The 15510-nt window shown below is 42.3% G+C and overlaps 1 protein-coding gene across 7 annotated transcripts in view; it reads left to right on the forward strand.

The window, feature by feature from the left end:
* Positions 1-15510, forward strand: part of TOX (thymocyte selection associated high mobility group box) — a 650413-nt gene that overhangs the window by 381932 nt on the left and 252971 nt on the right. For all 7 annotated transcript variants that reach the window (XM_033933702.1, XM_033933701.1, XM_033933696.1 and 4 more), the window contains one exon: positions 575-817. In XM_033933702.1, the coding sequence (XP_033789593.1) occupies positions 575-817 (243 nt within the window). The remainder of the gene's footprint in view (positions 1-574; positions 818-15510) is intronic.

Raw genomic sequence — 15510 nt, forward strand, 5'->3', positions numbered from 1 at the left:
ACCACATAATTCTTCCCGCGGTAGCAAATTATTACAGCGGTGGAGTGGTGGGGCTGAGGCGTCCTGTAAAATAATGCATATAGAGTGAAGATTATTATTCTATCCAGATTACATATATTTGAAGAAACATTGTTTTTTAAGGCTGGATATGAACATCAAACGATTAATGTTGCCAGTTTTGTGAGGCATCTCTTAAAAGGGCCAGCATTCGTAACTGAAAGAGTGCTCCCCCAAGCCATAAGCTCCTCTGGGACACCCCCCCCCGCCCAAATAATCCCCCAGAAAGTAGAACCCCCCCCAACCTGAAGGTATCTCCCAGCATTAAGGTGCCCAAAGAAGTCTTCTGTCTCCCAACAGAAGCCCCCTACCCTACCTGCTCAAGGTTCCCAAGGCCTATAAGAATCCTTGGAGTCAAGTATTTCTGGTGATTTGGGCTTAGTAAAAATTTTCACACTTGAAAGGATTTTTCGTACCATTTCTATTTTGAAAAACTGATTTATTTATTTATGTTTGTAATTTCTGTATAGTGTATGTTTCTGCTGACAACAATGGTCTCTGTTGCGTTCTTTTGCAGTCATATCCTGGTCCAAGTCTAGAGAATGAAGACTTTAACATTCCTCCAATTACACCTCCTTCTCTACCTGACCACTCACTCATCCATTTAACTGATGTAGAGTCCGGATACCACTCAATGTGTCATCCAATGAGTCAGAATGGTCTGCTTCCATTTCATCCACAGAATATGGACCTACCAGCAATTACAGTGTCCAACATGCTTAGCCAAGATGGATCCCTGCTTTCAAATTCACTATCTGTGGTAAGAAATTGTATGATTTCATGAATATTTTAATTCAGAACCAGGTTGCCTATGAATGGCAAATGAATATTTCCCACAATGATCTGAAAGAATCTTTTCCATAAATTTATAAATTGTCATATACTATATTTGTACATTTCACATATTAGAAAAGATTCATGCTCAAATTCATGCTCTTACTGAAATTCATGCTGTTATTAATAGGAATACTATTTGATTCTTTTATAAAGAGTCAAAATTATTGCCAGAACTAACTTTACTCTTATGCATAGTCTTAACCTGATATGAACAGAAACAAGTTTCTGGATCTTACTTCTAAGAACTCAATTACAGTAAACTGGAAATAGCATAAATTGACGCGAGTTTGAAATTACTTTCTTGAGATTTGATTGCAAATAGTTATGCAAGCCTATATTTTATCAGGGCTAGATTATTGCGAGGTTTGTTTGGGTTTTTTTTTTTTTGCTGGATGTTCAAAAAAGGCAATTAGCTTTGAATTCTCTCATGCTTAACTTATAGGAGGAAGGTGTAAGAAATGGGCTTCCAAAATCAAACTGCAGAGAAGCCCACTGTAAGACATCACTCTTCCAGTCCCTAAAGACCTCCTCCTCCCACCCAACTTTCCATGATCCTCCTGCTCTACCAGCCAATCCCAGCCTGAAAACTCTTATTTTACATCATAAAAATTCTTAAATCATAAAAATTATTTTGCCAAACATTAATAACCCCTGCTCCTGTTTCCCTCACTGAAATTCCTCCTTCTAAAATTCCATGGGTACATCCAAGGCCACACCAGTACCCAGTTATGACCATCTCCCGGGAATTGAGGTTTGCCCACCTTACCAAACAAATGAAAGAATATGGAAAATATATAGCAGTTCATGTAAAGAGTGGGCAATTTATAGAGGAAATAATTAAAAGAAGTATGAAAAGCCAACTTAAAATAATTTTTGGAATTGTCAAAGGGGTCGTAGGAGAAATCTAAATTCAAAAGTAAAGATAGAGGTATTTTATATCTATATCTTCTTAGGGATAGAGCAAGGAAGTGAAACATGGGCATATTGGAAAACAACGAAATGCTCCATCCTTTTATTTAAAACAGACTCGACACGATCATGTTTCGGCCCAAGAAGGCCTGCCTCAGGAGTCTTGTTGTTAAATGATAAAACCCTAGATGTATTGATCCATATGTCTAAAGGTAATGGCTGACAGCATGTGGTATGCGGTTTCGCTGCACTTGCCGTCAGCCATTACCTTTGTGTTTATAAAGAGAACTTATTGCAATACTTGGACATATGGATTAATACATCTAGGGTTTTATCATTTAACAACGACTCCTGAGGCAGGCCTTCTTGGGCCGAAACACGATCGTGTCGAGTCTGTTTTAAATAAAAGGATTGAGCACCATCTGGTCTCCTTCGTTGTTGTTTTTGTGCCTTTCACTGTTGTGAAAGCAGTTTCTCATGTTTGTTTTCTGAACATATTGGAAGGGGGTCATGAAGTGAAATAGAGGTGTTTGAAACGTGGCACCACAAAAATTTTCTGAAGATTAGCTGTAAAGACAGAGGGCCTGATTCTATAACTACAATAGGTGCCACCTATAGAATCACGCTTAGCAGCACCAAATCATGCTTGTCGTCGCTAGGTGTTTATGTGGTATATTAGGCCAGGGTAGGCACCAATAGGTGCCGCAAAATAGGCATCACTAGGTGCTGCTCCGAGTTCCATGTGGAAGTCTTAATTGGGTTTTAATTAAACTTCAATGGCATGGTCAATTGCCACACCAATTAAGCCAATTAAAACAATTTAAGTTGCATGTGGATTTCAGCTAGGCATCCCTGATTAGGGCACCCAGTAGCGCCTGACCTAGGCATTGTTTATAGAATCGGGCCCACAGTGTTAGAGCCCAATGGTCAGCATTGTGCTGACCTACACCAGCATTAAGCCCAGAAAGTCAATGCCAGGTGTTGAGTTTCCAGGTTCCCAGAGCCAGCAAACATGTAGCCTATTAAATACGACATTCGGCATTTAACCATCTATGAGTTGCAACTTAAAAATAGGTGTTTTACCACTTATTTCTGCCCAATGGGATGATCAGTAACCCTCAGAAAGGCACCCAGACAATATAAAGCTTAAACAATAACACTTTTATATTTATGTAATATTTCTTGTATAAAAGTGTAACCTTGAGGTTGAACAGTCCATTGGCACAGATTGTAGGTATGTTGTAGAGAACATGGTTCATAGATCGCATAAGAAGATGGACAAACTTGTCCATGTTGAATTTGTTTACAATTTTTTAACACGTATGTTTTGTTCTGTTCATCTATTTGTTGCCCATAGTAAGTAGGAAACCATAATTGGGGTCCTAATACCAAAGGCATCACAGTGAAAGGACACATTATGGTAGAGTTCCTTACATCAAATAACGTAAGCAACCCTTCACAGGAGAAATCAGAACATTGTTTTATATCAAAATTCCACCATGTTCTATCTAAGGGCGTGGTTTTATTAAATAATACAAAAATCAATGAGGTATTTCGTAATTGTAACTGCTGGATAAAATTAATTCTTTGTTGTATAAAAGACAAAACACGAATCTCACAAATAGTCCAATGTAAGGCTGAAGAAACATTACTATCTAAAGTATATTGCTGTATTATAGTATCATTAACAACATGTAACATTAACTGATCATATCGTAGGGTTAGTTCATGATTATGTACAGTATTTGGCATCCATTTACCTTCCCATCTAAATACATCCGCTACTCCGGAGCCAAAAGATGCTTGTTTGCCAGCCAGTATTTCAGAATCAATAGTATTTACAATACCTAATGTAGTTCCCGCCCCCCCTAATAGTTGATCCAGCCATCTTCGGGTCCTACATTTGGGTAGAATAGGAAAATTAATTTTCCATTCATATATCATTTCCTTATGTTCTAAACTGGTATTTTTGCATTCTCTAATATTTCTTACTAAAGAGGCATTTAATGAAATAGGATTAGTATGGATAAATGTCATAATAATTACCATGTCAGTGCGGTTTTCAATTTTGGTTGCATTCCTACAAATTAGTCCCTGTGCCCTGTTAATGGGTAAGGATAAATTCCAAAATGTAGTGCTAGTAAATTTTTGTGTTTGTATGATATCTCGAGCCACTTGTTTACTAACTATATTTTGGGGGAAAGTATAGTTAGTACATTGGATCCCAGTGTGATTTCGAATGGTAATGCTAATTACAGAGGCATTCATCACCCAAAAAGGAGTTTTATAATATTTAGTGAACCCGGTATCTGTGTCATATCGAATGACAGGGGAAGGAGAAAATGTAAAATTCCAAATGTTACACAGGGAGTTTTCGCTGCATGTGAAATTATCTTGTTTTCTCATTGAAGTAGCATTTTTCCACTGAATCATGACGACAGTGGTTGGACGGTCACTCTTCACTGGCATTATTGCAGTTTGTCCGTACCATACCAAAGATAGAATGGTGATACACTTCCATGTTAGGTCCTGTGGAAAGAAAAAGAATCTTTATTCTCTCCTAAAACATTGGTCTCGAGGAGCGAAGATTGGACGTTCATAACCATCCACTAGTATTTGTACAATACTATCTTTCCCTGCAGCTATTACGGTGGCTCCTACTATTGGTTGGAGTGGTTTCTTCCACCAGATTCTCATACCAGCTTTAATTACATTAGCTGCCCCAAAGCCTGGTTCACTTCGGCCATAATGGTGCAGGGGTTTATCAATTAACTGTGGAGCTTCCATTTTAATTGCAATAGTTATCAATTGTGCAACACGATCCCCCTTTTGGAGAATGATAGCTTCTTTTCCAAGGTTTAATAATAATATTCCAATTTCGCCCCGATAGTCTGAATCAATGACACCCCCCATTATAGTTACACCTTTAAGAGCCAAACTTGATTGCGGACAAATCTGTCCATAATATCCCTTTGGAATAAGCACCCCCAAACCAGTTTGAATAGGTTTCACTATTTGTGGATCTAATTTGCATTCATTAGGGCAATATACATCTAGTCCAGCAGATCCATCAGTGGCCCTTATAGGAAGCTGTACTCCAGGTCTAACAGTCCAAAACTGGAGGGTACAAATTTTGTCACTTGCTTCAAGTGTGGAATACAGCATCCTATTCAGGGGTGTAGTATGTGAAGCTATGGGTCTATTGTTCAAAATTTGTAAGGCTTCAGTTAAATGTTCCCTCCACCTACGCAATGACTGATATCTTAATCTCTTTAATTGGGTTTTTAATAATCCATTCATTCTTTCTATCAGTCCTGAGGCTTGTGGATGATAGGCTACATGTAGTCTCCATTGAACATTGTTATCATTGATCCAATCCCTAATCATATTACCTGTAAAATGAGTCCCCCTGTCTGACTGTATTTCTAGAGGGTGTCCGTAATATAAGGTAATTAATCCTAATGCTCTAATTGTGTTTTCTTGATTGGCTTTCCGGCAAGGATAAGCCACTAACAACCCTGAATAGGTATCTACCATGGTACACACATATTGACATCCTTTAGACAATGGTAGAGGGCCTATATAATCTATTTGCCAAATCTGACCTGGTAGCCTGCCTCTGGCTATTTTCCCAAAAATTGGGGGCATCTGCTGCGCTGATGTGAGAGCTAGTTTACATAAATGACAATTACTGATTACTGTCTTTACCATATCTACAGTACAATGTATTCCTCTATCATGTGCCCACCTAATAGTTCCCTTCTCTCCAAGGTGTCCGGACTTTTGATGTGCCCATGTTGCCATGGCCATTTCGGAAGCAACATCTGTTTCCATGACCACAACGTGCGGGGTGGAAGAGTTTTGTTCTTCTGCCAACTCTGTTTCAGTGAGTTTGGATGCGCTATCTGCAACAGAGTTGAAAACAGTGTCAAGCGTATCTTTCACCACATGTGCATCTACATGGTACACTGTTATTACGGTAGTATTGGCCCATTCCAGAATATCTTGCCAAAGTCTGGCTCCCCAGACTTCTTTATTATGAATTGTCCAATTGTCCTTTTTCCATTTCATCATCCAAGTTGTCATTCCATTTGCTACTGCCCATGAATCAGTAAAGATATGGCATTGTTGTCCTTGTTCTAGCCGTATGGCCTGCCACACTGCATATAGTTCAGCATATTGTGAGCTCTCTCCTTTTCCAGTGGTTGTTAGCAGTTGCTTTGTGACTGGATTAAAGGACACGCCCTTCCAATGTCTCAGTTGACCCTGGTATTTGGAGGAACCATCTGTAAACCAGGTATGCTGTTGTTGTGTCTCAGTTAGTTCTTGATATGTCCTTCCCCACCGAATGGGACTTTCACATATGTCGTCCACTTGCATTGGGGTATCTTCTGTGGGCACATTAAATACTTTTTCATGCAGCATCGTTACTCCATGTAGGCCTGACTTAGCCCTCTGTTGGATGTACCATTTCCATTTTATGATACTCTGTTCCTGGGCATGTCCAATACGATGAGTTTTTGGGTCACTCATGATCCATGTCATAATGGGTATTTCTGGTCGTATCATTACTTCGTGTCCTATGGTCAACTGTTCTGTTGCTACCAAAGCCCAGTAGCATGCTAGCAGCTGTCTTTCAAAGGGTGTGTATCGGGTCCCAGTTTCTGGGAGAGTCCTATTCCAGAATCCCAAAGGCACTCGTCGTCCAGCTTGCTTTTGCCATAGGCTCCAATTAGCATATCGCTCCTGTACACTCACTTGCAATTCTACTGGACCCTCCTTTAATGGCCACAAATTCATGGCTTGCTGAATAGCTTCCTTTGCTCTCTGGAAAGCCTGCTCTTCGTGTTCAGTCCAGACAAAATCATATTTTTTCCTTGTGATTTTGTACAGAGGAGACAGGATTTGCCCCAAGTGTGGAATATGTTGCCTCCAGAATCCAAAAAGGCCAATAAAGGCCTGGGTTTGTTTCTTACTTTGGGGAGAAGGGAAGTTTACAATTTTCTGTTTAACTTTCTCTATCACTTCTCGACACCCTTTTGACCATTTAATTCCTAAAAATACCACTGTTTGTGCTGGTCCCTGTACTTTCTTTGGATTTATTTCCCACCCAGCCTGTCTCATTGTTTCTACTACCAATGCCAAAGCATCTGCAACTTCCTTTTCTGTATTACCCTGGATCAAAATGTCATCAATATAGTGTGATAGTTCTACTCTTTCAGGTAAGGTACAGTTATCTAAATGCTCTGCTATAATCTTGTGACAGAAAGTGGGACTATGTAAATACCCTTGTGGTAGTCTGGTAAATGTATATTGTCTCCCTTGCCAAGTGAATGCAAATTGTTCCTGACATTGCTCCACTATAGGAATAGAGAAAAATGCATTGGCTAAATCAATAACTGCATACCAAGTACCAGTTCGTGATTGAATTTGTTCAACCAGTGTTATCATATCGGGAACAGCGGCACTTAAAGGTGGCGTGTGTTTATTCAATTCTCGGTAATCTACTGTCATTCTCCAACTTCCATCTGCCTTATGGACGGGCCATACAGGATTATTGAAGGCGGAGGTAACTGTTTTTATTACTCCCGCTTTCACCAAATCCTGTATTGTATTGGTAATTTCTTCGTGCCCTCCCGGAATGCGATATTGTTTCATGTTTACAATTTTTGTGGAGATTGGTACTACTATTGGAACAGGTAATTTTCCCACCACTACTGATCTTATAGGAATGGCTGGTGATTTGCCAAAACTATAAATTCCATCAGAAAGCTGTAAGGTTAGCCCTTTCAGAATATCTATCCCTATTATATACTCAGGAATCTCAGTGATCAGTACAGTATACTCCCGGATTGGTAATTGTCCAATTTTTAATCTCAGTTTTGTCTGTACTGCTTGAATAATTTTCCCCCCCAATCCTGCTATTTGTATTCTAGGGCCCCGAAATTTTTTAGGGTTCCCATATATAATAGATGCCTCCGCCCCAGTGTCCACTAGAGCTTGTACCTTTTGCTCCCCAGATTTCCAATAGATATTTACCTCGACATGTGGACGCTGTTCTAATTTGGTCCAGGCAAACACTGAGGCTTGGCATTCATATCATTGATCCTCCCACCACTTCCACCCTTTTAAATCAGGATAAAGAGTGGAAGCAGTTTCCGCAGGAGGAGCAGTTGGCACCGGCATATCCTCACTCTTGCTTACTTGGGCTTGAGACATAGATTTCTTTCCTAATCCTCTACTTTTGTACATTTTCCATAAAGTCCCGGTATCTTTCCCATCTATTTCTTCCCTCTTTACCCCATCTTTTATTAATGCCAAAAACATATCCCTTCGGGATACTCGATTAGCCCTGTTTGAATTGGATTGTCCTTCCCTCTTTTTATCAAAAGTAGTTTGAGGTCCCCAGTCTCCCAGATCTCCTAACTGTCGGACCGCTTCCAAGACTTCCAAAATAGACCTGTCTGTTTGGTTGATCAACAGAGTCATAATTACCTGTTTGTATGCCGGTGCAGCATACCTGATAATTTTATTTCTCATGGATACAGTAAAAGGTAATGACATATATGTGTCAGCGTGACCTATTACTAAAGCTACCTTCATAGCCTCTTCCTTAATTCTCATTTGTGCATCTTTCAATGTATACCAAACTTTATCATTGGAAGGCCAGTCAGATTCAAGGGGATATCGCCTCGTGACACCCTTACCAATTACCTCTAATAAAGACCATTGGTTGTAATTTGTCGGATCGGGATCCTCCCGTAGCGCATCTTGTACTGCTGCTTCTTGACTAATTCGAACAAATTTAGGGGCATCTGTGGCATCTAACATAATCCCTGCTGCGCCCAACTCCTGTACCCGAATTACCCATTGTATTAGTGGCTCCCCGGGCCGCTGTGTAAAGCGTGCCATAATATCCATGACTTCTTGCTGAGTAAAGTCCTCCATAACATCATTTCTAGTTAGATTTTCTCCTGTCTGCAGATTTCCCTGTAATCTTCGTCTTCTCACTGGCTTTGCTTCTAAGCTTTCTGCCTGCTTTCCTTCATTACATATATCCTCCTCACTGGTATTAGAATTGGAATCCCAAATATCCCCATCCCATTTATCTGGATCCCAATCATCCGGAGGATGGGAAAGCAAAGTCCTAACCTTTTTGGCACTCACTTTCCCCCTCCGTTTTTTGTATTTATATTGAGCACAACGCACAGCTGCCTTTTCGGCTACATTTTGATAGGTGTTCACCTTATCCATTAACAATTTATTTTGACATTGTAGCATTGTGATGGCATTCTGTTGCTCACACATTTTCTTTTCCAGCTCCCCTAACTTTGATTGTAACTCATGTTTAGCTTCATGCAACTTCCTCCATGCTGCTAAAATCATCCATCCTCGTCTAGAAATTCCCTCTCGCTCTTTTCCTTTTGTAATTTTTACCTTTTGTAAAGAGGCACATAATTCATGTGGATCCCCACTTCCAAAAGTCCAGGATTCACATAATCCTGCCTCGACAGACCACTCAGTGGCTACTAATTTATAAATGCTGTCATCCCAACCCGGAATGGAGAGGTTGGGGGCCTGCCCCTCAACCCCATGTTTCATCTGGTGCCTTTTTGACCACATCGATCAACCCCACTTCTGGTACCAATTTGTTTTACCACTTATTTCTGCCCAATGGGATGATCAGTAACCCTCAGAAAGGCACCCAGACAATATAAAGCTTAAACAATAACACTTTATTACATGCATAGATAAATATTAAAATAGATTAACATCACCGTATTTCCGGACATCACTATCCCTCACAATCTGGAACCCAAAGCGATTGATAGGAGAGGAGAATCGAACGGGCTGTCCCTTGTTGCAACGAAACTGGATTCAAATTCTATGGGCTGAGTTTTTCTCTTTTATAGAGAAAAACTGCTGCCCTCTTAATAAGACAGCCGGTTCTGTTCTTTTGTTATCTGTTTTGACAACACCCAGGTCAAAAGAGGTCAAGATAGCAGATACTTGTCACTGTCTTTTTGATGTAGTTTCCCATCTGTCTTTACTGATGATCATCTGGTTTTACTGTCCTTTGAAGATCAATGAGGTCAGGATGTTAGCTCCTGTGGAGATCAAAGAGGTCAGGATCTCAAATAAGCAAGGTTATTGCAGAGACCATCTGGTCTTACTGTCCTGTGGAGATCCAAGAGGTCAGGACGCAAGGAGGTGTTGCAGTTTTATTGTCTCTTTGATGCTATCCAGTTGTCACTCAAATAAAGGAAGTCAGGATCTTAAATAAGCAAGGTTATTGCAGAGACCATCTGGTCTTACTGTCCTGTGGAGATTAAAGAGGTCAGGATCTCAAATACGCAAGGAGGTGTTGCAGTTTTATTGTCTCTTTGATGCTATCCAGTTGACACTTAGACAAAGGAAGTCAGGATCTCAAATAAGCAAGGTTATTGCAGAGACCATTTGGTCTTACTGTTCTTTGGAGGTCAGGATGTCAGGTAAGCAGACTTGAGGATTCATATCAGTAATATGTTCTGAACATGTCAGTAATATGCTGAGGCATAACAATAGGACTAACTTGTATGCAGTCCTATTTATGCAGTTAACCTGGCAGGTTAAGTGCCAGATATTGGCATTTAACTGGCCAAGTGCTGACTCCCAGAATGCCCCTCAAATTGCCAGTTTTCAGTTTGGCGTTAGCCAGTTATTTTCAGCTGTACCAACTGGTTTAAGTGGTGGTGAAAATTAGCAGTTAACCCATGAAAGGCAATTTAATTGGCCAGGAGCCTTTTCTAGGCAGTTGAATCACTTTGAATATCACCTCCTATAGTTAATAGGCCTATGGCTTGGCCGTCCTGAGTAGGCCCACCCTTACCATCAGAAGCCAAGCAGGGTCAGGCCTGGCTAGTATCTGGATGGAAGACCACCTGGGAATACCAGGTGCTGTAGGACGAGGGGCCCCATGCTGGGCAGCAGCAACATAGTGGAGAGACATACTGTACAGGAGTAGGCAATGGCAAACCACTCCCATACCCTGCCATGAAACAGGGTAGATTCCTCACTGTGTGTGTTGCATGAGTCAGTGACCAACTGGTCACAAATGAAAAGGTTCTAATTTTAAGTGAACTAATATGATATTGAAAATCATGACAGGAAAACACAATGCAAAGTGTAGTGATAGTGTTATTTATTTATTTTAGGTATTTATATACCGCCTATCAAAGTTATCTAAGCTGTTTACAATCAGGTACTCAAGCATTTTCCCTAACTGTCCCAGTGGGCTCACAATCTATCTAACGTACCTGGGGCAATGGAAGATTGAGTGACTTGTCCAGGGTCACAAGGAGCAGCATGGGATTTGAACCCATAACCTCAGGCTGCTGAGGCTTAGCTCTAACCACTAGGCCACTCCTTCCTCCTTAAAAACATAAGCTGGCTTTTACAAAGCCATGATAGAGGTTTCTACCAGGGGCCAGCGAGGTAAATGCTCCAATGCTCATAGAATTCTTAAGAGAGTCAGAGCATTTAACTCAGTGGCCCATAGTAGAAACCTACCATGGCTTTGTAAAAGGAACCCATAGTCAAGTTCAAAGGGAACATTAAAGAAAACATTTAACAGCAATTATGATAAACTAGTATTTAAGCCCGTTACAATAACGGGTGCTAGAGTAGATGTCTGTATGTCTTTTTTTGTTTTTTATTTGTCTCTCTCTCTCTCCCTGGACGCTGTCTGTCTGTCATTCTTTGTGTCTGTGTCTCTCCCTGGTCCCCTGTCTGTGCGTCTTTCTTTCTATCTGTCTCCCTGGCCCCCCTGCTTGCCAAAGCAGCCTCCTTTCCCTCTCCCCCTGTTGTGCAATGCCTGCCTGCTTCTTGGCCTCCTTCTGTTCCCCCCCCCCATGATTGCTCTCTGCCCCCAGAACAACCATCCCCCCAAAGCAGCCCCCTTTCCCTCCCCCCCGGCCCCCAGTTGTGCCATGCCTGCCTGCTCTGTGGCCACCTTATTTCCCCCCCCCATGATTGCTTTCTGCCCCCAGAACAACCATCCCCCCAAAGCAGCCCCCTTTCCCTCTCCCCCTGTTGTGCAATGTCTGCCTGCTCTGTGGCCCCCTTCTGTTCTCCCCCATAATTGCTGTCTGCCCACAGCACAACTCTCCTCCCAAAGCAGCCCCCTATCCCCCTGTTGTGCAATGCCTGTTTGCTCCATGGCCCCCTTCTATTCCTCCCCCCCATGATTGTTTTCTGCCCCAGCACAACCATCCCCCCAAATCAGCCCCCTTTGCCTCTCCCCCTGTTGTGCAATGCCTGCCTGCTTCGTGGCCCCCCTTCTGTTCCTCCCCCCTCCCTGATTGCTGTCTGCCCCAGCACACCCCTCCCCCCAAAGCAGCCCCCTTTTGCTCTCCCTCTGGCCCCCTGTTGTGCCATGCCTGCCTGCTCCGTGGCCCTTTTCTGTTCCCCCCATGATTGCTGTTGGCCCCCAGCACAACCATCCCCCCAAAGCAGCCCCCTTTGCCTCTCCCCCTGTTGTGTAATGCCTGCCTGCCTGCTTCGTGCACTCAGCACAACCCTCCCACCAAAATAGCTCCCTTTTCTGCCTGCTCCATATCCCTTTTTTGGCTTCCCCTCCCGTTCTTACCTCCGTCCATCCATCCATGGTTTCTGCTGCTCCTGTTCAAAGCGGCCTGATGAGGTTCGCGGCCGGCTGTATTGAACCTCGCAGGCCGCTCTCCATATGGTTGCATGTTCCTTCTGACGCGATCACGTCAGAGGGAACGTGCTTCATGTGGAGAGCGGCCTGCGATGTTCAAAACAGCCGGGCACGAATCTCATCAGGCCACTTCAAACAGGAGTGGCAGCGGTTGGTGCGGGAGGGGGGAGTCGTCGGGCTGTGGAGGCGATCGTTGGCTGGCTGCGGTCCCGGCTTGGAGAGGGCAGGGGTTGTCTGTCCAGCGTCTTGCGATTTGTGTTGCCGCCGCATCCGCACTCTTGCTGGTCAAGTAAGGCTGGGGAGTCGCGCATGCACACTCCTGCAAGGCCACGGAACTACATGTCGGATCAGGGAAAACGGAATCACGCAGTTGAGTGCGCATACGCGGATAGCGTTTTATTATTTCAGATATAATTTCATTAAATCAAAAACTGATGTAATTGATTTTAACTTTACAGCATTTATGTAGCAACACACTGATCAGGATGGTGCATGATAAAGCATTCACACCACACAACACTTAATATAGTTCTAAAATCCCGTTAATAAAATGAAATAAATGGTGTATGCCATTATTGTTAATGCACAATGACAATTTTAACAGTGGAATGATGTTCATCTTAAGTTCATTGGATCAGAAACATGACATATATATATAAAAACGGTACATTACGCATAAGCTTATAAGTGGTTTTGACTTTTCTTTAGCATAATCACAGCAAAACCAATATTGTGGATTTTAAGAAAAACAACAGTTCAGGACTGCAATAAGCATGGAAAAACTGAAGTCATTCAAAACGAAAATGAAGCTTTTTTTGGGCTTCTCATGGAAAAGTGGTTTTGTGGTGAAACCTATCTTTAGTTTCTCTGCAGGGAGTGGCATTTTTCCAAATACATCAGTCTTGAGGTGATGGTGTTTGCTCTGCTAGATTGAATGTGTTTGTTCGTTTATAGAAGCCATGTTAAAAGTGTAAAACCTCTCATTTACCAAGCAACATTATGACTGCCTGTTTGTTGTCTGTTCTTATGACTTAGGCTAGCTCATTTCTATGTATATGCTGAAAGTTATTTCTTAGATGTTTATTGACTGCAAGGAATGCACATTTTGGGGCCCTTTTACTACGCTTCTTTAAGCAGTAAATGCAAGGTTTACTGTGCAATAGATCAGAGTTTCTCAACATGCGATATACGTACCCTTAGGGGTTCACGAGCCGCTTGTTGGGGGTACGCGGCACTACACGGGTCTCCTGTCCACTTCTTCCTTAATGGCCGCTGCTGCCGAGGATCCCATGTCCTTCTTCCTGCCCACCAGCCTCCGCTGAAGCTGACCCAGAAGGCTTCCCTCCGATGTCAGAGCTGATTTCGGAGGGAAACCTTTCGGTCAGTGGGGGATCTCAGTTACCTCCTTCCAAGTGGGCTGCTCCTTCCTGCCTTCAGCAGCACTTGTTGCAGGAATGCGGGCAGTGGTGAAAAATGCTGCACATGATCCGGGGGATGAGAGAGGGAGAACTGTTGGATGTGGCAGCAGAGGGGGTTGGAGAGATGCACCCTGGATCTCTCTCTCCCTCTTTCCCCACTCCCTTTGCAGCAAGGGAGGGAATGAGAGAAAGACAGATGGACAGTGAGAGAGAGAGGGAGACTTGTTGCCAATAGGGGTAGAGGAGAGAGGAAGAAAAGTTGAACTCATGGAGGGCTAGAGAGAAATGTTGGTTGGGGAAGGGAATGAGGTCCAGAGATGAAGTATGCAGGAGGCAGAAAGAAAAAGATATTGAATGCACAGTCAGACAGAAGGATGTGCAACCAGAGACTCATGTAATCACCAGATAATAAAGGTAGGAAAATTATTTTATTTTAAATTTAATGATCAAAATATGTTCGTTTTGAGAATTTATATCTGCTGTCTATATTTTTGTCTATTTTTCTATAGTTGTTACTGAGGTGACATTGCAGGGGTACTCGGTTGATATTTATTAGACTTAGGGAGTATTTGGCTTGAAGTTGAGAAACATTTTAGTGGATAGTAGTGTGAACTCAGGCTATTGTCTTCTGCATTTAAAAAGTAGTTACTGCCTAATATAGGAGAGGGTGGGATCTGGACATGAGAAAGGTGGGCAGATATGTAGCCGGGTCATTACCAGGGTCTAGCTATTGGGATTGCCGATAACACAGCCAAACCTACTACCACCTCAAGAGGAGACAGTAAGTGTAGCAGTGCAGACTGGTAGTATGGCTACCAAAAGATGATGCAGCACACCAGTCTTCCCAATCCAGTTCCCCATCACTGTGCTCCCTTTCCATTGTCGCTGGAGTCAAAATATCTTCTAGATGTAGTCTTCTGGTAGTATACCCTACTGTAATACTATTGGGGGGGGGGGGCAGGAGAGTTAGGTACAATTTTGGAAGAGACGTCCACCCAGGAGGCAGTGGAGAGGGACAGCTGCCACCCAGAAATGTGGTTCAAATGCCGGTGCGGATGCCTTGATTCTATAATTTTGCATGAAAATCCAAGGAAGACTCCTGATCCGCCTATGACCTGCCCATTTCTGCATGCCCTTTTTTGATTTGTGCATAAAATTTAGGGGTGAATCCCGTACTTAAATTTATGTTCATAACATAATTACAATTCCAGTTGGTGCCAATAGTGGCTTGTTAAAATAACAATTATTGGTGCTAAGGTTGCTTATTTGATTAAATTGTGCATGCAAATAGAATACACACCCGAATTTGCATGTGCAATTTTCAGTGCTTTTTATAGAATTATTGAGATATCACATATAAGAGGGTGGTTTATTTATTTATTTATTTCAAACATTTATTTCCTACATATCACAAAGATCTTTGCAGGTTACAATGGACACACATAGAAACATGATAGCAGATAAAGGCCAAATGGCCCATCCAGTCTGCCCATCCACAGTAACCATTATCTCTTCCTCTCTCTAAGAGATCCCACATACCAGGCTTTCTTAAAATCGGACACATAAGAACATAAGAACTGCCATCTCCGG

This window comes from Geotrypetes seraphini, chromosome 2 (assembly GCF_902459505.1).
Source record: "Geotrypetes seraphini chromosome 2, aGeoSer1.1, whole genome shotgun sequence".
Lineage (NCBI taxonomy): Eukaryota > Metazoa > Chordata > Amphibia > Gymnophiona > Dermophiidae > Geotrypetes > Geotrypetes seraphini.